The 24,582-nt window shown below is 42.3% G+C and overlaps 1 protein-coding gene across 1 annotated transcript; it reads left to right on the top strand.

The window, feature by feature from the left end:
- Window positions 1-1,378: 1,378 nt before the first annotated feature.
- On the top strand, window positions 1,379-24,348 carry LOC308082955 (tubulin monoglycylase TTLL3-like; the record flags this gene model as incomplete). Its single annotated transcript, XM_080425035.1, is given in 16 exon segments — window positions 1,379-1,454; window positions 5,885-5,988; window positions 6,517-6,673; window positions 7,670-7,725; window positions 8,783-8,915; window positions 13,111-13,221; window positions 13,985-14,107; window positions 15,831-15,999; window positions 16,221-16,378; window positions 16,942-17,185; window positions 18,343-18,585; window positions 19,930-20,077; window positions 20,079-20,135; window positions 22,998-23,186; window positions 23,341-23,940; window positions 24,037-24,348. Coding segments are annotated over 16 exon segments (2,880 nt in total).
- Window positions 24,349-24,582: the final 234 nt, after the last annotated feature.

Consider the following 24,582-nt stretch of genomic DNA (forward strand, 5'->3'; position numbering starts at 1 on the left):
TGAACCCTAGCATCCCTATTCTAAGGACAACTTTAGCCGAAAATAGACGATCTACAAGCTCACAATGTAACCACTTGAACCCTAGCATCCCTATTCTAAGGACAACTTTAGCCGAAAATAGCCAATCTACAAGCTCACAACGCCTCGGAGCTGGTACACCTGCTATTTTCGGCAAAGAGGGAAAAAAGAGCAGACCAAGTACAGAGTGAAAGTTCACTAAGTATTGATGGTTTAAGTCGTTAAATGTCTGAAAATACACATTAATATGAATCCAACATCTATGAAAAGCTTTAATCTGCAACACAATTGTATGTAATATATAGTGGGGGTCCCTGCTTCATCTCTCTCTCAGTTAGGGGGTCCTTGGCCTGAAAAGGTTGAAGACCCCTGCGTTAAAGAGTTTCATTTTAGTGTATTTTGTGGGTTTTTGGGACACAATGTAACGGCATCGACGCGTTGCTGCACCATCACAGGGCATCATGGGAAATGTAGTCATTTCTGCTAATTTTGGTACTTCTGTGTTAAAGGAGAGATCCGGACATTTTAAGTGTTAGCTAACGCTGGTTAATTGTTTCTCTCCCAGAACCTGGCAACTCGGTGTTGCCAGGGAGAGAAATAAGCAAACAGCGTTAGCTCGTTCGGCATTAGCGTTAGCTTCTCAGGGACTTTCAGTGCATGTTTGAGTATCATGAGACTCTACAATGAGTAGTAGTAGAGAAAAAAATAACTTTGCATCGGTTATAATAGACGAATTCCACTCATGCACGCGCTCCCATTATGCCAACGGAGGGGGTCGAAAAATGACGACAGGGGAATCGCTGGAAAAACTCAACGCCACTTTCTACGTCGGTGAGTGACTAACGACACATCAAAGATAACACTTAAAATGTCCGGATCTCTCCTTTAAAGGGATATTTCACTTTCAAAACAACTGTGTGGTGAATGTTGTGTGTGGTGCTGATGTTTGATGTGTGTGTTTGTGTTGGAGCGCCTCAGTGCGGCTGCAGAGTTCATGTGCAACATCTTGCATACGTGGCTGTGGCTTTACAGTTTTCCTTCGCCGTGTCTGTAGGTCACCCCCAGGGACCCCCAAGGGTCTCCAGGGACCCCTAAGGGGGGGGGGGGGGGGATCCCATGCCTCCCGAGTAGCGTTGCTATGGAGATAATCCCATGCCTCCCGAGTAGCGTAGAGTTACTATGGAGATAATCCCATGCCTCCGGAGTAGCGTAGACTTGCTATGGAGATAATCCCATGTCTCCTGAGTAGAGTAGAGTTGCTATGGAGATAATCCCATGCCTCCCGAGTAGAGTAGAGTTGCTATGGAGATAATCCCATGCCTCCTGGGTACAGTTGTCATGGAGACAGTAAACAGACTGCATGGGGGCAGAGAAGGGACTGAGTGAGCAGAGAGCACAGGGACAGAGAGTCCATTATGTTGCTCGCACTATTAGACGTAAATGTGTAGATGAATGTTTCATGAAGCTTAGCATTATGTGGTGTTTAATTCTAACATGGTGTCTGAAGTGGACTTTATAACGGTGAGTTTTCATGCGTGCCACTTAGCAAAGGCTACTTCAAACCGGGAACACACTTTAACCATTATTTTATACTTTGGGCTATTCAAAAATAGCAGATCTACAAGCTCATAGCGCGGCATCGAGTGCCACGCTATGAGCTTGTAGGTCTTTTATTTTTATTTTTTTTTGTCACGTGGGCAAATCTTTGAATATAATGTATTTGTTTGTAAAGCGAACATTTTTAACTCAAATCTTTGCTTCTGGGGAATTCTACAAATGTCTTCTAAATCCTAACAGTTAAAATAAATAAATGATAACGTATGTTATATATCAGTGGTTCTCATAACGTATGTTATATATCAGTGGTTCTCATAACGTATGTTATATATCAGTGGCTCTCAAACTTTTTCATGTCAAGGACCCGCAAAATGATATGTTTTAGCCACGGACCCCCATCTCAAAATATTTTGTTCCAGGGACCCCCAGAAGCAAAGATTTGAGTTAAAAGTGTATATATATTTAAAGATTTGCACAAATGTTCACGATTCTTTTTGAATAGCAGATCTACAAGCTCGTAGTGCGGCTCTCAATGCTATTTTTGAATAGCCATTGAAATCTTAGAATCTGGATTGAATGGATTTAAACCACACAGAAAGCAGTTGTTTAATTACTGTATGACCAAGCTGCAACTATCTATCACTTATCTTCTGTTATTATTCTAATCCATTACCTTTTTGAATAATGGAGAACTACATGTTTCAATGTATTTAGTGGAATACTTTTTTTTATATGAATCAACACACCCAAAGTGAGATTATGTTTTATTTATTAACTAAATTAATTGATTTACCACTTTAGCTTTATATTACTTTATATTTTGTCGTACACCAGTGTCACACAAAAATAGCAAAGCTCACCACCCGTCTACAATGTCAATATGATAAACGGGACATTCTTGCTATTTCTGCTATTGTATCTTCTAAAAGAAAGGGGGGATTTATTTTTATTTTATATATGTTTTAAATATGAATTAAATGGATCATTTATTGTATCAATGAAATGGATTAGTTTGATTAACTGCCGCGTCATCACTTGCACACAGTGCTGTGTTTCTATGGAGATTAGAATGTCTTCAGTGTTGACATAACTCTCTCTCCATTGTCATTTTTCGCACACATACACACACACGCCGTGCACGTGTGCGAGCGCTTTAGGCTAGCCTGTGTGTGTGTGTGTGTGTGTGTGTGTGTGTGTGTGTGTGTGTGTGTGTGTGTGTGTGTGTGTGTGAGTGTGAAACGGAAACGATGAAGTGACAGTGCTCTCTCTTTTCCCGGTGTTTGGCCCAGGTGGGCGTGGTTTTGAGGTTATGGTTCAGGCATAGTGTTTGTGAGGTTAGGGTTAAAGGGATAGTTCACCCCTAAAATTACTTTCCTTCTATTTATTAGTCACCCCATGGAGACTTGAATTCATGGATGTTTTGTTTTTTTGTCGCATTCCTAACCAAATCATTTGATGACCAGTGGACCGGTAGGAGAGAGTCTCCTTTGTGTCTCCAACCGGAACCGCTGCCGGTCATCAAATTATTGGCTCCATGGGTCATAACTGTTTATAATCATCATACATGTTGTCATAACTGTTTATAATCATCATACATGTTGTCATAACTGTTTATAATCATCATACATGTTGTCATAACTGTTTATAATCATCATACATGTTGTCTTAACTGTTTATAATCATCATACATGTTGTCATATCTGTTTATAATCATCATACATGTTGTCATAACTGTTTATAATCATCATACATGTTGTCATAACTGTTTATAATCCATCATACATGTTGTCATAACTGTTTATAATCATCATACATGTTGTCATATCTGTTTATAATCATCATACATGTTGTCATAACTGTTTATAATCATCATACATGTTGTCTTAACTGTTTATACTCATCATACATGTTGTCATATCTGTTTATAATCATCATACATGTTGTCATAACTGTTTATAATCATCATACATGTTGTCATAACTGTTTATAATCATCATACATGTTGTCATAACTGTTTATAATCATCATACATGTTGTCATAACTGTTTATAATCATCATACATGTTGTCATAACTGTTTATAATCAACATACATGTTGTCATAACTGTTTATAATCAACATACATGTTGTCATAACTGTTTATAATCATCATACATGTTGTCATAACTGTTTATAATCATCATACATGTTGTCATAACTGTTTATAATCATCATACATGTTGTCATAACTGTTTATAATCATCATACAAGCTGTAAGTTGTCTGAACTATTCATAGCCATGGCTTTGCCTGCTTGGGCTGTGAGTGACAGCTGATGAGCTTGTAATTGTCTACTCCACTGCTTTCAAACAGGACCCCCACATTTATTTGCCAGACCCAAGGGGTCGGCCTACGAGGCTTTGTCCCTATTTCGTCCATACATGGGCATAAAAGAGGGTTCAAGTTTCGTCCCCCATATTGATGGAGCTCACTTAAAAAAAAAAAAAAAAAATTGAAGTGCATAATCCTATTTATAGGTTATTAATGTCATCATGTGTCTCGCTAGCCAATCACAGTGCTGAATAGAGTCAGCCAATTTCGTCCCCCTTTCGTCCATACATGGGCATAAAAGGAAAAGGAATTTATTCTGGGTCTGGCAGAACCAGGTCTCCTGGTCTTGTTTATATACGTGGCCGCGTGGACCCCCATCAGAAAAGATTGTGTGCCAGGGACCCCCAGAAGAGAAGTGTGTAAGAGAATATGTATATATATTCATAATTTTCCAAACATTTTCAATATTTTTGAAAGAATTTCTAAAATAGCAGATGTACCCTGCTATTTTAGAAATAAAATACACCCCCCCCCCCGCCCCCACACACAGGGGTCCTTGGGGGGCTTCTAGGGGGTCCCCAGCTAAAGCAGTTAATACCTCTGGTGATAAACACGCCCCATATTTGCATACTGGGACCTGAAATTGGTCCCTCACAACTTTGGAGGGAGAGAAATCCAATCTCTATTGAGAGGGGCCAGACCTAATCTGCTGAGGGATATTTTCCCTAAAATACCTAATCTAATCTAATCTAATCTAATCTAATCTAATCTAGTCTAGTCTAGTCTAGTCTAATCTAATCTAATCTAATCTAATCTAATCTAATCTAGTCTAGTCTAATCTAATCTAATCTAATCTAATCTAATCTAATCTAAGACCTAATTTTTTTGCAATGTCAGACTATTAGCTCAGTCTGGAACCAGACTATGAGTTTGGTCTGGAACCAGACTATGAGCTCAGTCTGGAACCAGACTATTAGCTTAGTCTGGAACCAGACTATGAGTTTGGTCTGGAACCAGACTATGAGCTCAGTCTGGAACCAGACTATTAGCTTAGTCTGGAACCAGACTATTAGCTTAGTCTGGAACCAGACTATTAGCTTAGTCTGGAACCAGACTATGAGCTTGGTCTGGAAGCACTATCGTGCGTGAGACCGTTTAGCCTGGAAGTGTTTTAAAAGTTAATGATGAAAGGGGTGTGCCGGTACACTAATTTCACCAAACGATACGATACGATATTGGGCTCACAACTTCGATACGATTTCAATACGATACGATACGCACTTTTTTATTATGAAAATATATGGGGGAGAAAAAATGCAAACAAATAATTCTGTTTTTGCATTATTCAGACGCAAACTTGTAGCTTTTCAGCTACAATAGCCGTTTTGAATCCAAATCGGGCAATAGTGTGACACCTGACCCGAAAAAAAACAACATGTTGTCACCCCTTTCACTTCGGGGCTGTTTGCATGCCTGATTATTATTATTGTAAAAAAATAAAAATAAAATTTTTCAAAACGATTTTTTTCCCCCAAAACGATACATATCGTCACGAAAACGTATCGCGATATATCGCGGGACGATATATCGGCACACCCCGAGATGCTAATATTTATAATAATATATAATAATAATAATGATGTGCTCACAGGTAAAGATACTGTCTGATCAGCCTACATGAAAGCAGCATGCAGCATTTACCATGTAAGAGCACACGCACACGCACACGCACACGCACACGCACGCACACGCACGCACATGCACACGGTGGTGTAAAGTAATATTATAAAACATACATTAACCACTTTGGCCCTTCTTTATACCTAGACTATTTGTAAATAAAAAAAGCTTGTAGATCTGCTATTTTCAAACATTTTAGTTTACTTTTGGTACTTTCAGTATATTTTTATGTCAATACTTTTGTACTTTGACTCGAGTAACATTTGAACACGGGCCTTTTGCAACTCTTGGACTGACGGACAGAGTTTGAATCCACACAGTGCCTCCGGTGGATGGGAGGTCGCATCGCAGTGTGTTCAGCCTGCCAGCCATCAACCCAGAGCGGCTGAAGACAGCCCGCGTGCTGGTGGAGAAGGCTGTCAAGGTAAAGCTGCATTCTGGAACGTTCATCACCTGCCACTACCAGGCAGCGCTGGAAAAATTGTTCAAATGTTGTACAAAGTAAAAGTATCAATACTGCAATGTAGAAATTACCAGTAAAAGTCCAGAATTCAAATTTAACTTGAGTAAAAGTACAAAAGTGTTGGCATCAAAATATACTTAAAGTACCAAAAGTCAAATGATTCATTATGCAGAATGTCCCATTTCACAAGTTTTCAAATGCGATGCGACGCTACGCATTGTGAGCTTGCATAACGATTACATTATATAAAACATACATTAACCACTTTTATACCTGTATAGGCTATTTTCAGACATTTTAGTACTTTTACTTTTGGTACTTTTTTGATACCAATACTTTTATACTTTTACTCAAGTACATTTTGAATTCCGGACTTTCACTTGTAACAGAGTACTTTCTACATTGCAGTATTGACACTTTTACTTAAGTAAAAATAATTGAGTATTTTTTCCACCACTGTTTCTGGGTAACTCTCCTTGGACCCCTCAGAGTCGGAAGGTGTTTTCGGTGCAGGGTCCGTACCCGGTGATCCGCGCCGCCCTGTGGGCGCGAGGGTGGGTGGAGCGTCGCTTGCCCCGCCCCTCCGCCCAGCGCGCGCCTCGTCTCCACGGCGACGAGGACGGAGACAATGACACCGACGGCACCGGTGAGACTCCTCCCAGTTGAACTCTGACTGTATGAGCTTGTAGATCTGCTATTTTTTTCAATGGCCAAAGTGCTCCCGTTCTAAATGAGGATGAAGGAGAATTCCGGACTATGTTTTTCTTACCTTTTATATGATATTATTATTTATATCCTTTTATATGATATTATTATTTATAATCTAGGACGAGTGGTAAAGTAGAAACAAATCATAACTCCATCCCAAGTCCACCGCATGCAGCTACAAACCTGAGTGTACGGTCCATGTGCTAGATCGCATATTTTTATCACGATTTTAAATATATATATTTGTTCGTATATGACTTTCATAATGACAGAAACTCAACACAGTGTTTTTGTCCCAAATGGGCCGACGTAGTGTTTACAAAGCTGATCACGGGTGAAATCTTGTCTTGCGAGACTTCCGGTGGGAGGGGCTTATCTCTCACAGACACTGTGGGAGGGGCTTAACTCACACAGACACTGTGGGAGGGGCTTATCTCACACAGACACTGTGGGAGGGGTCTCTGTCATTAGGAAAGTCAGATATGAACAAAAAAATATGTATAAAATAGCGATAAAAATACACGATCTAGAGCATGGACATTACGCTCAGGTTTTTAGCTGCAGTGGACTCTAGGTGGAGTTATGAATTCTTCCTGCTGTACCGCTCGTCCTAGGATATAATAATATTGTATAAAAGGTAAGAAAAACGTGGTCTGGAATTCTCCTTTAATGAGGTTAAGGAGGTTGTACCTTCAGCGGCCACTAGTTGTTGTTGGTGAGTGGATTGTAGACTAACAGTGTAATTAGAGTAACCAGCTCTCTAGATACTGGACCTGAACACCGGTTAGGTGATACATGGTGATACCACAACCCATCAACCTGCAGATCAAACACACCATGGACCCCCTACTCTGTTTACATCACACACACACACACACACACACACACACACACACACACACACGTACACGTCTTTCCTCCTGTCTTTCCACAGAAGGAGTGGAGGAACGGCAGAAAGACGAGGACGTTGATGACATGTGTGACCTCATGGTGAGATCATGTTCAGGAGGACGCATTAAACACTTAACCCTTTACACTCTCACACACACACACACACACACACACACACACACACACACACACACACACACACACACACACACACACACTCTCACGCTCACACACACACACACACACACACACACACACACACACACACACACACACACACACACACACACACACACACACACACACACACACACACACACACACACACACAATAAGATACGGGCAGTGGTACAAAAAGTATTGAAATCTTTAACTTAAGTAAAAATATCAATACCACAATGTAGGAATACTCTGTTACGAGTGAAAGTCTGGTAATTACAATTCACTTGAGCAAGAGTACAAAAGTATTGGCATCAAAATATAGTACCAAAAGTAAAAGTACTCATCATGCAGAATGTCCCATTACACAAGTTCTTCATGTATAAACAAATCTTTTGAAAATAGATAGATCGGCTATTTTTGAAAGATAATGAAAATGTGTGCAAATCTTTGAATATATATATATTTATAAAGTGAACATTTGTAACTCAAATCCTTGCTTCTGGGGGGAGGGGGGTGGTGGGGGGGCGGTCCCTGGAACAACATATTTTGAGATGGGGGTCCGCGGCCAAATACATATTATTTAGGGTGGTCCTTGACATGAAGAAGTTTGAGAACCACAGATCTATAGAACTAAATCAGTGGTTTTAAACCTTTTTCATGCCAAGGACCCCTAAATTGATAAACATTTGGCCGGGGACCCCCACCTGAAAATGTTTTGTAGCCAGGGACCCCCAGAAGAGAATAATTGTGTTAAAAAAAAGTGCAAAATTCTAGAATATTCTTCCAATGCTCTCAAGATTTTTGAAAAATGTTCCAAAATAGTAGATCTACAAGCTTGTAGATCTACTATTTTTGAATAGCCAAAGTATAAAATATGGACAAAGGGGTTAAAATGATTGTCGCTTTATTAACACATTTTGCTGGGGACCCCCTGGTACCCCCCCCCCCCCCCAAGGACCCCTGGATAGAAGTAAATGAACTGCATCTCTTTCAGTCTCGTCTGGTCAGAAACCAGACCAGTTACTTCTACTGGACGACTCGTCGTGACGGAGTGGACCTTCACTCCTTACGGAAGGAGACGATGATCAACCATTACGCCAACGTGAGCACCTTCACCACGAAGGTCAGTGCAGGGTGGGGAAAAAGTACTCTAAATACTTTTACTTACTTAAGTAAAAGTATCAATACTGCAATGTAGAAAGAAATACTCTGTTGCAAGTTAAAGTCAGAAATTCTGAGTAAAAAGTACAAAAGTACGGGTATCAAAATGTACTTGAAAGTACCCAAAGTAGAAAATATTCATTATGCAGAATGTCCCATTTCACAAGTTTTCAAATGTATAAAACATCTTTCCTATGGATACTTAGGCTATTTGAAAAAAGCAGATATACCAGCGCAATGCGTTGTGAGCTTGTAGATCTGCTATTTTCAAAGCATCTATCTATCTATATAAGTGGCAAGTGTGGCTGTGTGTCTGTTTGTCTGGGTTTCCAAAAAGTTAGGTTTCGGTTTGCATGTTGCCAAATCATGTGCGAGAAACAAGCACCGGTGTTGCAATGAACGTCTACACGCTCTACTGTCTCTGTCTCCGATGTGCGGGCCAGGCTACTAGACGGCCGGGAGGGGAACCTCTAGTTTTTATACATTTGGAAACGTGTGCATAATGAGCACTTTTACTTTGTGTGAAATGTGAATACTTTTAAGTATATTTTGAATACTAGACTTTTATTTGTAACTGAGTACAACATGCGACTACTTCTTCCACCATGTAGTTTAGTGTGGTTGTGTTCTCTCTCAGGTAGGACTGTGTCTGTAGTTAGTGTGGTTGTGTTCTCTCTCAGGTAGGACTGTGCGTGTAGTTTAGTGTGGTTGTGGTTGTGTTCTCTCTCAGGTAGGACTGTGTCTGTAGTTTAGTGTGGTTGTGTTCTCTCTCAGGTAGGACTGTGCATGTAGTTCAGTGTGGTTGTGGTTGTGTTCTCTCTCAGGTAGGACTGTGTCTGTAGTTTAGTGTGGTTGTGGTTGTGTTCTCTCTCAGGTAGGACTGTGTGTGTAGTTTAGTGTGGTTGTGTTCTCTCTCAGGTTTGATTGATTGATTGAAATTTTTATTAGGCAAAAGAATGTAAAACAACACAGTTACATTTATAATGCTTTTGTCTAAAAGGTCCGGCCAAAAAAGTCCTTGCGGACTTGTTTCCGTTGGGGTCCTTGAGTTAATTTCATAGTCATATATAGTAGCAACCAAACAGTTCAAAAATCAACATGAAAATACAGATAATACAGAAAAAATACCACTATGTACAAAAAAAGCATTTAAAAAATATATGTACAAAAAAAGGGGGGGGGGAAGCATGGAAAAATAAAAATTATATACAAAAAAAAGCATGAGGAAATACAAAATATGTACAAAAAGAGGAGGGGGGGGGGGTCGTCTGTCTACAGGGAAACTGGTACTAGCTCCTCTTTCGGCCTCCAGAAAGATGGGTTTTTAGGGCTGTTTTGAATGAGCCCAGGGAACTGCATTTTTTGAGGGATGGGGTTAGACTATTCCATTCCTTGGTGGCTGTGCTATAGAAGGAGAATTTGCCCATGTTTGTTTTATGGGAGGGTGGTACCAGATTGTTGTTTACGCTCCCTCTAGTTTCGTGGCTGTAGGATTGTGTGTGTAGTTTAGTGTGGTTGTGTTCTCTCTCAGGTGGGACTGTGTGTGTAGTTTAGTGTGGTTGTGGTTGTGTTCTCTCTCAGGTAGGACTGTGTCTGTAGTTTAGTGTGGTTGTGTTCTCTCTCAGGTAGGACTGTGTCTGTAGTTTAGTGTGGTTGTGGTTGTGTTTTCTCTCAGGTAGGACTGTGTCTGTAGTTTAGTGTGGTTGTGTTCTCTCTCAGGTGGGACTGTCTGTAGTTTAGTGTGGTTGTGTTCTCTCTCAGGTAGGTCTGTGTCTGTAGTTTAGTGTGGTTGTGTTCTCTCTCAGGTGGGACTGTGTCTGTAGTTTAGTGTGGTTGTGGTTGTGTTCTCTCTCAGGTGGGACTGTGTCTGTAGTTTAGTGTGGTTGTGTTCTCTCTCAGGTGGGACTGTGTCTGTAGTTTAGTGTGGTTTTGTTCTCTCTCAGGTGGGACTGTGTCTGTAGTTTAGTGTGGTTGTGTTCTCTCTCAGGTGGGACTGTGTCTGTAGCTTAGGGTGGTTGTGTTCTCTCTCAGGTAGGACTGTGTCTGTAGTTTAGTGTGGTTGTGTTTTCTCTCAGGTGGGACTGTGTCTGTAGTTTAGTGTGGTTGTGTTCTCTCTCAGGTAGGACTGTGTCTGTAGTTTAGTGTGGTTGTGTTTTCTCTCAGGTAGGACTGTGTCTGTAGTTTAGTGTGGTTGTGGTTGTGTTTTCTCTCAGGTAGAACTGTGTCTGTAGTTTAGTGTGGTTGTGGTTGTGTTTTCTCTCAGGTAGGACTGTGTCTGTAGTTTAGTGTGGTTGTGTTTTCTCTCAGGTAGGACTGTGTCTGTAGTTTAGTGTGGTTTTGGTTGTGTTCTCTCTCAGGTAGGTCTGTGGTGTCTGTAGTTTAGTGTGGTTGTGTTTTCTCTCAGGTAGGACTGTCTGTAGTTTAGTGTGGTTGTGTTCTCTCTCAGGTAGGACTGTGTCTGTAGTTTAGTGTGGTTTTGTTTGTTTTTTCTCTCAGGTAGGACTGTGTCTGTAGTTAGTGTGGTTGTGTTCTCTCTCAGGTAGGACTGTGCGTGTAGTTTAGTGTGGTTGTGTTCTCTCTCAGGTAGGACTGTGTCTGTAGTTTAGTGTGGTTGTGTTCTCTCTCAGGTAGGACTGTGCATGTAGTTTAGTGTGGTTGTGGTTGTGTTCTCTCTCAGGTAGGACTGTGTCTGTAGTTTAGTGTGGTTGTGGTTGTGTTCTCTCTCAGGTAGGACTGTGTGTGTAGTTTAGTGTGGTTGTGTTCTCTCTCAGGTAGGACTGTGTGTGTAGTTTAGTGTGGTTGTGTTCTCTCTCAGGTGGGACTGTGTGTGTAGTTTAGTGTGGTTGTGGTTGTGTTCTCTCTCAGGTAGGACTGTGTCTGTAGTTTAGTGTGGTTGTGTTCTCTCTCAGGTAGGACTGTGTCTGTAGTTTAGTGTGGTTGTGTTTTCTCTCAGGTAGGACTGTGTTTGTAGTTTAGTGTGGTTGTGTTCTCTCTCAGGTGGGACTGTGTCTGTAGTTTAGTGTGGTTGTGTTCTCTCTCAGGTAGGACTGTGTCTGTAGTTTAGTGTGGTTGTGTTCTCTCTCAGGTGGAACTGTGTCTGTAGTTTAGTGTGGTTGTGGTTGTGTTCTCTCTCAGGTAGGACTGTGTCTGTAGTTTAGTGTGGTTGTGTTCTCTCTCAGGTGGGACTGTGTCTGTAGTTTAGTGTGGTTGTGTTCTCTCTCAGGTGGGACTGTGTCTGTAGTTTAGTGTGGTTTTGTTCTCTCTCAGGTGGGACTGTGTCTGTAGTTTAGTGTGGTTGTGGTTTTGTTCTCTCTCAGGTGGGACTGTGTCTGTAGCTTAGGGTGGTTGTGTTCTCTCTCAGGTAGGACTGTGTCTGTAGTTTAGTGTGGTTGTGGTTGTGTTTTCTCTCAGGTGGGACTGTGTCTGTAGTTTAGTGTGGTTATGTTCTCTCTCAGGTAGGACTGTGTCTGTAGTTTAGTGTGGTTGTGTTTTCTCTCAGGTAGGACTGTGTCTGTAGTTTAGTGTGGTTGTGTTTTCTCTCAGGTAGAACTGTGTCTGTAGTTTAGTGTGGTTGTGTTTTCTCTCAGGTAGGACTGTGTCTGTAGTTTAGTGTGGTTGTGTTTTCTCTCAGGTAGGACTTTGTCTGTAGTTTAGTGTGGTTGTGGTTGTGTTCTCTCTCAGGTAGGTCTGTGTCTGTAGTTTAGTGTGGTTGTGTTTTCTCTCAGGTAGGACTGTGTCTGTAGTTTAGTGTGGTTGTGGTTGTGTTTTCTCTCAGGTAGGACTGTGTCTGTAGTTTAGTGTGGTTGTGTTTTCTCTCAGGTAGGACTGTGTCTGTAGTTTAGTGTGGTTGTGTTCTCTCTCAGGTAGGACTGTGTCTGTAGTTTAGTGTGGTTGTGTTCTCTCTCAGGCGGGACTGTGTCTGTAGTTTAGTGTGGTTGTGGTTGTGTTCTCTCTCAGGCGGGATTGTGTCTGTAGTTTAGTGTGGTTGTGGTTGTGTTCTCTCTCAGGTAGGACTGTGTCTGTAGTTTAGTGTGGTTTTGGTTGTGTTCTCTCTCAGGCGGGACTGTGTCTGTAGTTTAGTGTGGTTGTGGTTGTGTTCTCTCTCAGGTAGGACTGTGTCTGTAGTTTAGTGTGGTTGTGGTTGTGTTCTCTCTCAGGTAGGACTGTGTGTGAACCTGAGGAATCTCCACTGGTTCGACACAGCGGATCCAGACACCTTCTTCCCACGATGCTACCGGCTCGGGGCCGAGGACGAGAAACAAGCCTTCATAGGTAGGGACGTCACGTATTGGGCTTTTTTTTGACGATATCTGCGATTTTCTGATATTGTCCAACTCTTAATTTCCGATTCCGATATCAACCGATAGCGATATATGCAGGCTGTTTTTTCACCAAAACGAATGTCAGGTTATGACATCACATATAATCTCCTGGATCGTGGAATGAACACATTATGCCTCATTTTATTGTGATGCCCCCTACTGGATTCATCCATAAATGCAACAAACTACAGCCTACAGCAGTTGAACTAATACATAAAAAACTATATTTAATTAATAATATGAATTAAAGTTCTCAGTCACCATACATGATTTTAGTCATTTGGATTACATAGAGTCTCTGATGTGTTTCTCTTGGCTATAACTACACTAAAGTCACTAAACCTTTCAGTCGCGACATTATTTTATTTGTATTTTATTGTTGCCGTTAATCCCTGTATTTCTGTCTTCTCCTCTGGGTTGTCCTTGGTCACTCATGTGTCTTTGTGTCCACAGAGGACTTCAGGAGGACAGCCTCCTCTGGGTTGTCCTTTGTCACTCATGTGTCTTTGTGTCCACAGAGGACTTCAGGAGGACAGCCTCCTCTGGGTTGTCCTTGGTCACTCATGTGTCTTTGTGTCCACAGAGGACTTCAGGAGGACAGCCTCCTCTGGGTTGTCCTTTGTCACTCATGTGTCTTTGTGTCCACAGAGGACTTCAGGAGGACAGCCTCCTCTGGGTTGTCCTTGGTCACTCATGTGTCTTTGTGTCCACAGAGGACTTCAGGAGGACAGCCTGCTCCAGCCTGCTGCAGTATGTAGTGGAGAAGAACAACAACACGGTGGACAGACATGAAGTGACCGCTGAGGAGACCAGAGTGACTGGGAGCCCGTCACATGGTACAACTATCAGACATGTTGATTGTTGCTGTCACACAGATATCTTATCTCCATATTTCAATGTTTTGATGTATTTGTTTTTATTTACCACTTAAAGGGATATTTCACTCAAGTTTTGGGTCATTTTATCGTCTACTCAGGCTTTAGTGAGCCCCGCCCCCAGAAGGTTTTTAAGTTGCTTGATTCAGTATTTAGATATTTGATATTCATTTTATCAGACACGCCCCCTTCCAAGTTCCTATACAAACCCATTGTAACTTCAAACAAAATTTTTTACATGTTAGATTCATCAAAAACACCCGTCCTTGGTTTTGGTGACTCATCCTGCCCTCCTAATACGTGAGGGGGCCGTGTTTTTCCGATAACGTTTTTCATTTATAGATTCTTTTTATTTTTGTATTTTTGTATTTTTCATTTTCCTATTTTTTTATTTGTATAAATGAAACAAGTAATTGAAAAAGCACGGTCTCCTCACATATTAGAAGGACAGTATCAGTCACCAGAACCAAAAGGACGGGTGTTTTTGATGAATCTAACATGGTTCAAATGGAGTTTGAAGTTACAATGGGTTTGTATAGGAAGGGGGCGTGTCTGATAACATGAAGCAACTTAAACATGGGTCCGGGGTGCTCCCAAAAGCCTGAGTAGACGATTAAATGACCCAAACCCCGCCTCCACTGTCTGTCATAAGAACGGAGGGAGCGCTCTTATGATCATGGCACCAGAACCTGCTCTTAATTTATGCGCCGTCGCGCGCAGAGAACGGTCGAGAATAGCAGACCTCCAAGCTCACAACGGTCTCATCCGCGACGCGGTTGTGAGCTTGTATGTCAGCTGTTCTCGGCGCGCAATACCGCCATCTGTTGGGAATTGATTACATGAAACAGTCACCTGTGCGTCCAGTCTCAATGTTGGTAAACACATAATTGGTCTATAAAGTCAGTAATACAGTGGTATGTTTTTGAACACATAATTGGTCTATAAAGTCAGTAATGCAGTGGTATGTTTTTAAACACATAATTGGTCTATAAAGTCAGTAATACAGTGGTATGTTTTTAAACACATAATTGGTCTATAAAGTCAGTAATACAGTGGTATGTTTTTAAACACATAATTGGTCTATATAGTCAGTAATGCGGTGGTATGTTTTTAAACACATAATTGGTCTATATAGTCAGTAATGCAGTGGTATGTTTTTAATCACATAATTGGTCTATAAAGTCAGTAATACAGTGGTATGTTTTTAAACACATAATTGGTCTATAAAGTCAGTAATGCGGTGGTATGTTTTTAAACACATAATTGGTCTATAAAGTCAGTAATGCGGTGGTATGTTTTTAAACACATAATTGGTCTATAAAGTCAGTAATACAGTGGTATGTTTTTAAACACATAATTGGTCTATATAGTCAGTAATGCGGTGGTATGTTTTTAAACACATAATTGGTCTATATAGTCAGTAATGCAGTGGTATGTTTTTAATCACATAATTGGTCTATAAAGTCAGTAATACAGTGGTATGTTTTTAAACACATAATTGGTCTATAAAGTCAGTAATGCGGTGGTATGTTTTTAAACACATAATTGGTCTATAAAGTCAGTAATGCGGTGGTATGTTTTTAAACACATAATTGGTCTATAAAGTCAGTAATACAGTGGTATGTTTTTAAACACATAATTGGTCTATATAGTCAGTAATGCGGTGGTATGTTTTTAAGGACAGACAGAAGGAGAACGGTGGGTACAGCAGTGATTGACAGAGCGCTGTGTGTCTGTGAGGACTTTCTACACAGTCTGGAACACGGTGACATCGACGTCACCGTGGACACGCCCCCCTCCATGACAGAGCAGCAGTGGGCGGAGTTTCTCCACCAATACTACCTGGTTGTACAGTGAGTCTTTATATAATTATGTATGTATATTTCTGGTTTGTAGTTATTGTTTTAGTTTACCTGATGGTCAGGGGTCATCACCATGCCGGCAAGCTTGTGTTATTTTATTTAGAGTGTGTGTGTGTGTGTGTGTGTGTGTGTGTGTGTGTGTGTGTGTGTGTGTGTGTGTGTGTGTGTGTGTGTGTGTGTGTGTGTGTGTGTGTGTGTGTGTGTGTGTGTAGTAAAGGTGTACAGATAAAAGGTGGGGTATCAGGTGGAGTTTTGGTGGAGCGCTGCAGGGCGGTGTTGTCCAGACTGAAGGAGGCGTGTCCACAGCTGGATACAGACGGACTGGACAACATCTGGATCATTAAACCCGGGGCCATGTCCCGGGGAAGAGGTGACGGAGCACTTTACATACATAGAGTATCCAGGTCCTGATGTCACTCAACATTAAAAAAACACACCCAGTGTGAAGTGGGCGGTGTGGTCACAGTGGTCATCACAGTGATGGAAGTTCACTTAAAGAAAAGTAATATTGTGGACCAACCATTGTGCACCCCTAACTTAAAAAAACCCATAAATGTGTTTTTTTTAAGTGCATAGTCCTATTTATAGGGCTATGCACATGTGTCATGTTTCACTAGCCAATCACAGTCCTGAATAGACTGTGATTGGCCAATCACGGTGCAGGGTTAGGGGGGTACAATGGTGGCCAATCACAGCGCAGGGTTGGGGGGGTGCAATGTCCAAACCTCACATATAGGGGCGGTTTCACCGCCCAAAAAACCTTTGGAAAATGCCGTGGTAGCACTTTTTAGGAAAATGACTTAATGTGTAGTTTCTTTATCATTGTCATTGTGCTGAATCCATTTCATGCCGAGTGCTACGAGTCATTGTTTCATCATAAATGTTGTGTTCTTCTTGTCAGAACATCATCATGTGTTCTTCTTGTCAGAACAGGCATCATGTGCCTGAACCATCTGGAGGAGATTCTCAGGCTGGTGGACAGCGACCCGGCTCTGATCAAGAACAGTAAGTGGGTGGTCCAGAAGTACATCGAGAGGCCGCTGCTCGTCCACGATACCAAGTTCGACGTCCGCCAGTGGTTCCTGGTGACCGACTGGAACCCGCTGACCGTCTGGTTCTACAGAGAGTGTTACCTGAGGTTCTCCACCCAGCCCTACTCCACCAAGACCATGGACAGGTCAGTCAGTCTCCACCCTAACCCTAGAAGACCATGGACAGGTCAGTCAGTCTCCACCCTAACCCTAGAAGACCATGGATAGGTCAGTTATAGTCTCCACCCTAACCCTATGAGACCATGGACAGGTCAGTCAGTCTCCATCCTAACCCTATGAGACCATGGACAGGTCAGTTATAGTCTCCATCCTAACCCTAGAAGACCATGGACAGGTCAGTCAGTCTCCATCCTAACCCTATGAGACCATGGACAGGTCAGTTATAGTCTCCATCCTAACCCTAGAAGACCATGGACAGGTCAGTTATAGTCTCCATCCTAACCCTAGAAGACCATGGACAGGTCAGTCAGTCAGTACTGTACAGTACATTTACATTCATATTTCACTTTCAAACAGGTCAGGGGTCATTGTAACGTCTACTCTACGACAGCTTTTAAGTTGTTTGATTCATTATTTAGATGTTCGATATTCATTTTATCAGACAGTCCTATACAAACCTAACCTGACTCCACCAGATGGGGGCAGTATTGACTTCACTGGTTCAGAATACAGCTTCCATCTGGGATCGCTCAGAGAGTGAGGCTACTCCACAGAGCGGCGTGTGGGAACCAATCAGCGGCTGCTAGGGGCGGGATCTTTGAGACCGGATGTGACGCCATCGAGAAGCGCCTATTGCGTTGTAGTTCTTTCATGATTCCTCATGGTTGAATAGGATACAAAATAACTACTGCTGGTGCAGCTACTATACGTCATAGACGCGTCAATATGATTGGTTGATAGACGGTGATAGACAGACGGTCCCATCCAATCAACTGCCAAGTAGCTTGAAAAAAAAGGGACTGCCCCTTCATGGATTGTGCTACCAAGGTCCCAGATGGAAGTAGCCTGTGAAACAAATGTGACGTTAGCTTGTTCCATCTGGAGGAGTCAGGTTAATACAAACCCATTGTAACTTCAAACTCCATTTTAACCTTGATAGATTCATCTTGGTTCTGGTGACTGATATTGTCCTTCTAATAAATGAGAGGCGTGTTTTTTCTATTTCTTCTGAAAATGCATTCTGTAATTTTCAAATGTCTTTTCAAATGACATGAAACCAACATGACGAAAAACATTTTTTTTTGATGTTTGGATAACGACTGATCCTCTCATCTGGTTGCAGTTCGGTGCACCTGTGCAACAACTCCATCCAGAAGCACTTCACGCCGTCCAGCCGGCGCCACCCGGGCGTCCCCGGGGACAACATGTGGTCCTGCGGCGACTTCTGCGCCTTCCTGCGGCGCCAGGGCCTGGGCGGGGCCGAGGAGTGGGCCGGCGTGGTGGTCCCGGGCATGCGGCGGGCCGTGGTCCACGCCCTGCAGACGGCCCAGGACGCCGTGGAGGGGCGCAGGGCGAGCTTCGAGCTGTACGGGAAGCAATGCTACTTTAGAGCGACTGAAAACTATGACCATTCATTTTTTTGTCCGACTACCTTTTTTCACTGACGAAAACTAAATAAAAACTAAATAAAAACTAAATAAAAACTAAGCTATGATGACTAAAGCTATGACTAAATATAATGACAATTTTCGTCAGTTTCTGATAATTATGGACCCACGCAGTGTCTGTGACGCGTTGAGCGCTTGTAGATCTGGTCAGAGCTTGTCGATCTGCTGTGAGCTTGTAGATCTGCTGGTCTATAAATCAGGCATTACGACGCCATCAAGGCACCGGCACGATACTTTTTTGTCGGTCCATTTAGACCTGAGGCCGTTTCTAAGAACGCCTTCTAAATCCTGACCTAAGTTTTCTGAAAAAACTTCAAATATTTATTCAAAAATTAGAACAGAATGATGTTGCTACATACTGTACATAGCAACAACAACATAGCAACAACAACCCCAAAAGGGGAACCAGTCCTGAAAGGTTTAGTTACAAATAGGGGTTCCCGCCCAAAATGGGTTAAAGGGATATTTCACTTTCAAAAAAACTTTTGGTCATTTTATCGTCTACTCAGGCCTTTGTGAGCCCCCCAGACAGTTTTTAAGTTGCTTGATTCAGTATTTAGATATTTAATATTCATTTTAACAGACACGCCCCCTTCCTATACAAACCCATTATAACTTCAAACTCCATTTTTAACATGTTAGATTCATCAAAAACACCCGTCCTTGGTTCTGGTGACTCACCCTGCCCTCCTAATACGTGAGGGGGCCGTGTTTTTCCGCTATTTTTTTTATTTTATTTTTTTATTGTATTAATTTTTTTTCATTTCCCCAAAAAAATATTACAAATAAATGAAAAAAGTAATTGAAAAAACACGGCCCCCTCGCGTATTAGGGGGGCGGTATGAGTCACCAGAACCAAGGACGGGTGTTTTTGATGAATCTAACATGGTTAAAATGGAGTTTGAAGTTACAATGGGTTTGTATAGGAAGGGGGCGTGTCTGATTAAATGAATATCAAATATATAAATATTGAATCAAGCAACTTAAAAACTGTCTGGGGGGGTTCACAAAGGACTGAGTAGACGATAAAATGACCAAAAGTTTTTTTGAAAGTGAAATATCCCTTTAACTGTAGATTTAGTCGACTAAAATCTTATGATATTTAGTGGACTAAAATCTTATGATATTTAGTGGACTAAAATCTTATATTTAGTGGACTAGAACTAGACTAAAACATTTCAGATGTACTAAAATGTGACTCAAACTAAATGTAATTGTATTCAATAGACAAATGACTAGTAACTAAATGAAGATGAACTCAGGTACGGAGCAGACTTCATGCTGGGCCGGGACCTGAGGCCCTGGCTGCTGGAGATCAACGCCAGTCCCACCATGGGCACGTCCACCGCCGTGACGGCCCGCCTCTGCCCCGCCGTGCAGCTGGACACGCTCAGGGTGGTCCTGGACCACCGGCCCCCGGGCGGACCCCGGCGCCCGCGCGGGGGGCTTTGAACTCATCTATAAGCAGGTTAAGAAGCCAGTGGTTCTCAAAACCTTTTTGTTATCAAAGGACAAACCAAATGATGTGAATTTGACTGCGTACCCCCCCCCCCCCCCGCCCCCATCTCAAAACTATTTTCTGCCAGGTACTTCCAGAAGCAAAAGATTTGAGTTAAAGATGTTCGCTTTAAAGGATCTACACCCTGAATTAAAAAAATAATAATAATATTTAATATCGTATTGTTTATGTCCCTCAAACGTTTTTCAAAAGGTTGGAGCCTAAATCAAGCCTCAGATATACTCATTCCAACTAACTTCTCTCTGGCTTATAAAGCACTTTCACCTGCAATACCACATTGTCCTGTTTGGCACGGGGCACTATTGAGCGAGTTTGTATGCATGTTATCTCCTGGTTCAGTGTGGAAAAAACGGGAGGGATTGTACCGAACGTGACGTCACGTCCGAGTGAAAATCAGTTTGGTCTGTTTTGAGACTAATTTACAGAAAACCCCAGATTTGCTGTGACAGCCTGAGTGTTCAAACTGGGGTGTTTTGGGGGATAGAAGAGAGGTAGGGGAGACCAAAAACAAAAAAGAGGAAAAAGTTAAAATTCATGGTGTAGTTCCTTTAAAATATATACATGTTCAATTATATATTTATATTTTCTCAGTGACCCACAGTTTGATATGCATTAGGCCACTTGTACCCTATAAAGTTAAATATATTAAAACGTATAAAACATATCGTCACCGTCCTAAAATAATGGCCTAAGTCGTGTTTTGAGGAAAAATATATATTTTTTAAAATCTAAATAATCTCTTCATGACACTGGCCACCTCTGGTAAAATGGCCTACATATCCTATATCCTTATTGAAAAGATCATGCTGTTCCCACCCCAGTAGTACAATGGCCTGCCGTATGTCAACAGTGTGACCTACTGTACTGTAGGCCATTTTATTTAGCGTATGTCAAAGAAAATGTGACTTAGGGGTTTTTATTTTGTATAAGTCACAAGACAATGTGACTTAGGGGTTTTTATTTTGTATAAGTCACAAGACAATGTGACTTAATGCCTAAAGTCTGGAGTAAGTAAATAATTTGGACTAAGTCAAAACATAAATTGGCCTAAGTCATTTAGTCCTCTTATGTTACATAACTGACAGACAGCGTTATTTGTGTGTCAACAGTTCATTAGTTTATTAGGATCCCCATTAGCTGGTGCATACGTACAGCTAATCTTCCTGGGGTCCACAAATAACATAAAACATGACATTCGACAGTACATTACAGGACACTGATACAAATAGTGTACAGCGTCAATTTTCCTTCAGACAGTGACTTTCATATCAACCATCACATACAGCTTATTTTCTGATTCCCCATTTCCTTGGAAAGAAAAAATAAAATAAAAATAATAATAGTAATTTTACAAAATGTCTCCCTTCGCTTCTTTTAAAGTAAAAACAAACTAAACAAATACAATCCTAATCATAACTGTGAAAGGATGTGTGTGTTTCTGTGTTAATAGTTATATATTGTTATAAACGTTTGGGGTAAAATGATTAAGAAATATATTGTTTTGGTTACGAAAAACGTGTGTGTCACAAATGACACACATTATGTTATTACACGTTATGTCATTATGTTAGCAAGGAATCTGACCATTATGTGAAAAGCTAAATAGTGGAGGTACCTCTGTGAGATCCACAATATTTTTGCTGCATGAAATATAATATATTGTATATGGTGTGCGTGTGGTGTGCGGTGTGCCCAAAATCTCTTCTGCCCGGTTCTCCTCAGTGGCTGGAGCAATTGATCTGCATTTGCACACAGCCATAGTCCATGAGCCAGAGCCCCAAAATTGAGCAATGATTATCGAAAGAGTGGGCAAAACCAAACCTATATTAAATTGTTCATAGGGTCAATACGAGTAAATAAATATATGATAACCTTTCCACAGGAGCAGCTTTTTCATGGTTATCACACATTTTGTTATTTTCCCCATACGTACATGACAGGTGAAAAAATGAAAAAATTTAAAAAAGAGTTATCATAATGAAACTTCCTGAGTTGGTTACTTACATGAAGACAATGATTTATCGTATTACAAGTTTTCTGAAATTGTATATTTAAATATGCAAATTAGGCATTAGGAAAATATGCCCAAATGTGCATAACTTTCCAGAATCAACATTGGAACATTGGAAAAAGCCAGAGTCAACATTCTTATTTCATTTTGTTAAGATGTTGGAGTCAAAGGTTTTTAACGAGGGAATATTCAATATCTGGCTCAATTTTGGGGCTCTGGCTCATGGACTAAATGCCTAATTTGCATATTTAAATACACAATTTCAGAAAACTTGTAATACGATAAATCATTGTCTTCATGTAAGTAATCAACTCAGGAAGTTTCATTATGATAACTCTTTTTTAAATGTTGTCATTTTTTCACCTGTCATGTACGTATGGGGAAAATAACAAAATGTGTGATAACCATGAAAAAGCTGCTCCTGTGGAGAGGTTATCATATATTTATTTACTCGTATTGACCCTATGAACAATTTAATATAGGTTTGGTTTTGCCCACTCTTTCGATAATGAAATCTTGTCTGGCTCATGGACTAATAGACCATTACCATGTGCACGGAACACCGAAGCCCGTTTTTTGCTTCCCCCAAATGTCAGCTGTTTATTAGCGTGTTTGTGTTCACTGCCTCCCGAGTTGCCAAATCATGTGCGTGAAATAAGCGTGGGTGCTCATACCCCCCCACGGGTACAGTCTAGTATATATATAATAGATAATACTTAAGTGGTTAATCAATGCAAGACAAGTCAAATAAAGTGTGTGCCTGCGTGCGTGCGTATGTGTACTGTCCTATCACCACCCAGGCAGCGGTGGAGGTTCCTCAGTACATGGGGGTCAACCTGCTGGTGGAGGGAGCCCCCATCAGACGCTGTAGACCCCCCTCCACCTCCACCTCCACCACCAGACCCTCCATCAGTGCCCAGCTCTCCTCTGACCCGCTGCCTTCTTCCCAAGACTTAGAGAACAAGCCTGAAGACCCCTCCAGTTACAAGGTTTGTACCAGTGCTGAACCTCATGTCCTTCACCTGCTGCTATCTGTACTTATCTTTACGTTACTTTACACCACCGATGCACAGTATAACCATAAACAATACTTTACACCACTGATGCACAGTATAACCATAAACAATCTGTTTATGTATAAAGGAGAACCAATCAGAGGACCGGGGGGTGAAGAGCCAATCAGAGGACGGCGGGTTGAATAAGAGGCAGCTGTGGTCGGCGACCTCTCCTCCTGAGAGAGAACGAGCCTCTCCTCCTGAGAGAGAACGAGCCTCTCCTCCTGAGAGAGAACGAGCCTCTCCTCCTGAGAGAGAACGAGCCTCTCCTCCTGAGAGAGAGCGAGCCTCTCCTCCTGAGAGAGAGCGAGCCCCTCCTCCTGAGAGAGAACGAGCCCCTCCTCCTGAGAGAGAACGAGCCTCTCCTCCTGAGAGAGAACGAGCCTCTCCTCCTGAGAGAGAACGAGCGCGGCCGACGGCTTCACGGAAAACCTGCTTTTCTCCTTCTCCTCCCTCCGCCGGCAGCAAGCCCTACCGCAGGCTGTGGTCGTCCTCCGAGCGGCAGCAGCAGCGCCCCCCTGTGGCCGGGACCCAGATGAAGAAAGCCCGGCGTCTAGGGGGGTTGAGTCTTAGCGGAGGAGGGGGAGGGGGCAGGAACGGGGCGGGGCCTCAGCTGGTTCTCAGGACCCTGTCGTATTCCCTCAGCCCGCCGTACGGCGTGCCGGACTCCAGAACCCGAACCCAGACGGTCCCAGGCGGAGCACGGAGCTCCAGGAGGCCTCCTCCTCCTCCTCCTCCTCCTCCTCCTCCTCCTCCTCCTCCTCCTCGCCTTTTCCTTCCCAAGGCGGCGGCAGCTATGGACCAACCGCCACAGCGGAGGAGGGGGTCTCTTCTTCTTCTTCCTCCTCCCCAGGGCTTTATTCCCTCGCCGTTCGGCCCCCTCCCTGCCTTGGAGGTTATCAGCCTACGCCCCCCCCCCCCCCCCCCCCACCTCAGCCTCTACTCAGGTGGGTCACGGCCCCCCTCCACAGGCACCGGGTGTTTTTCCCCCACTTCCCCCACAGGGGGCAGCAGAGCCTGGCTGAGCAGAGATGTGACGGCGGCTCCACGGAACACAAACACTCGTGATGTTTGGACACCATCAAATGGACATTAAGACGCTCCAAGAAGGAAGGCGAACAAAAATATGTTTTACTCTTTACCTGTACACAAGATGTAACAATAAAGCACAACCTTGAACCTTGAACTTCAGCGTAATGTACAACGAATGGTAAAAAAAAAACTAAAGAAAGCCATGCTGTGCCTTGTTGACATGTCTCACCAGCAGGTGGCAGTGTAGGACCAGTGATCTAAACCAGTGGTTCTCAAACTTTTTCATGTCAAGGACTTT

Source organism: Gymnoscopelus braueri, assembly GCF_963280865.1.
Source record: "Gymnoscopelus braueri genome assembly, chromosome: 3".
Classification (NCBI taxonomy): Eukaryota; Metazoa; Chordata; class Actinopteri; order Myctophiformes; family Myctophidae; genus Gymnoscopelus; species Gymnoscopelus braueri.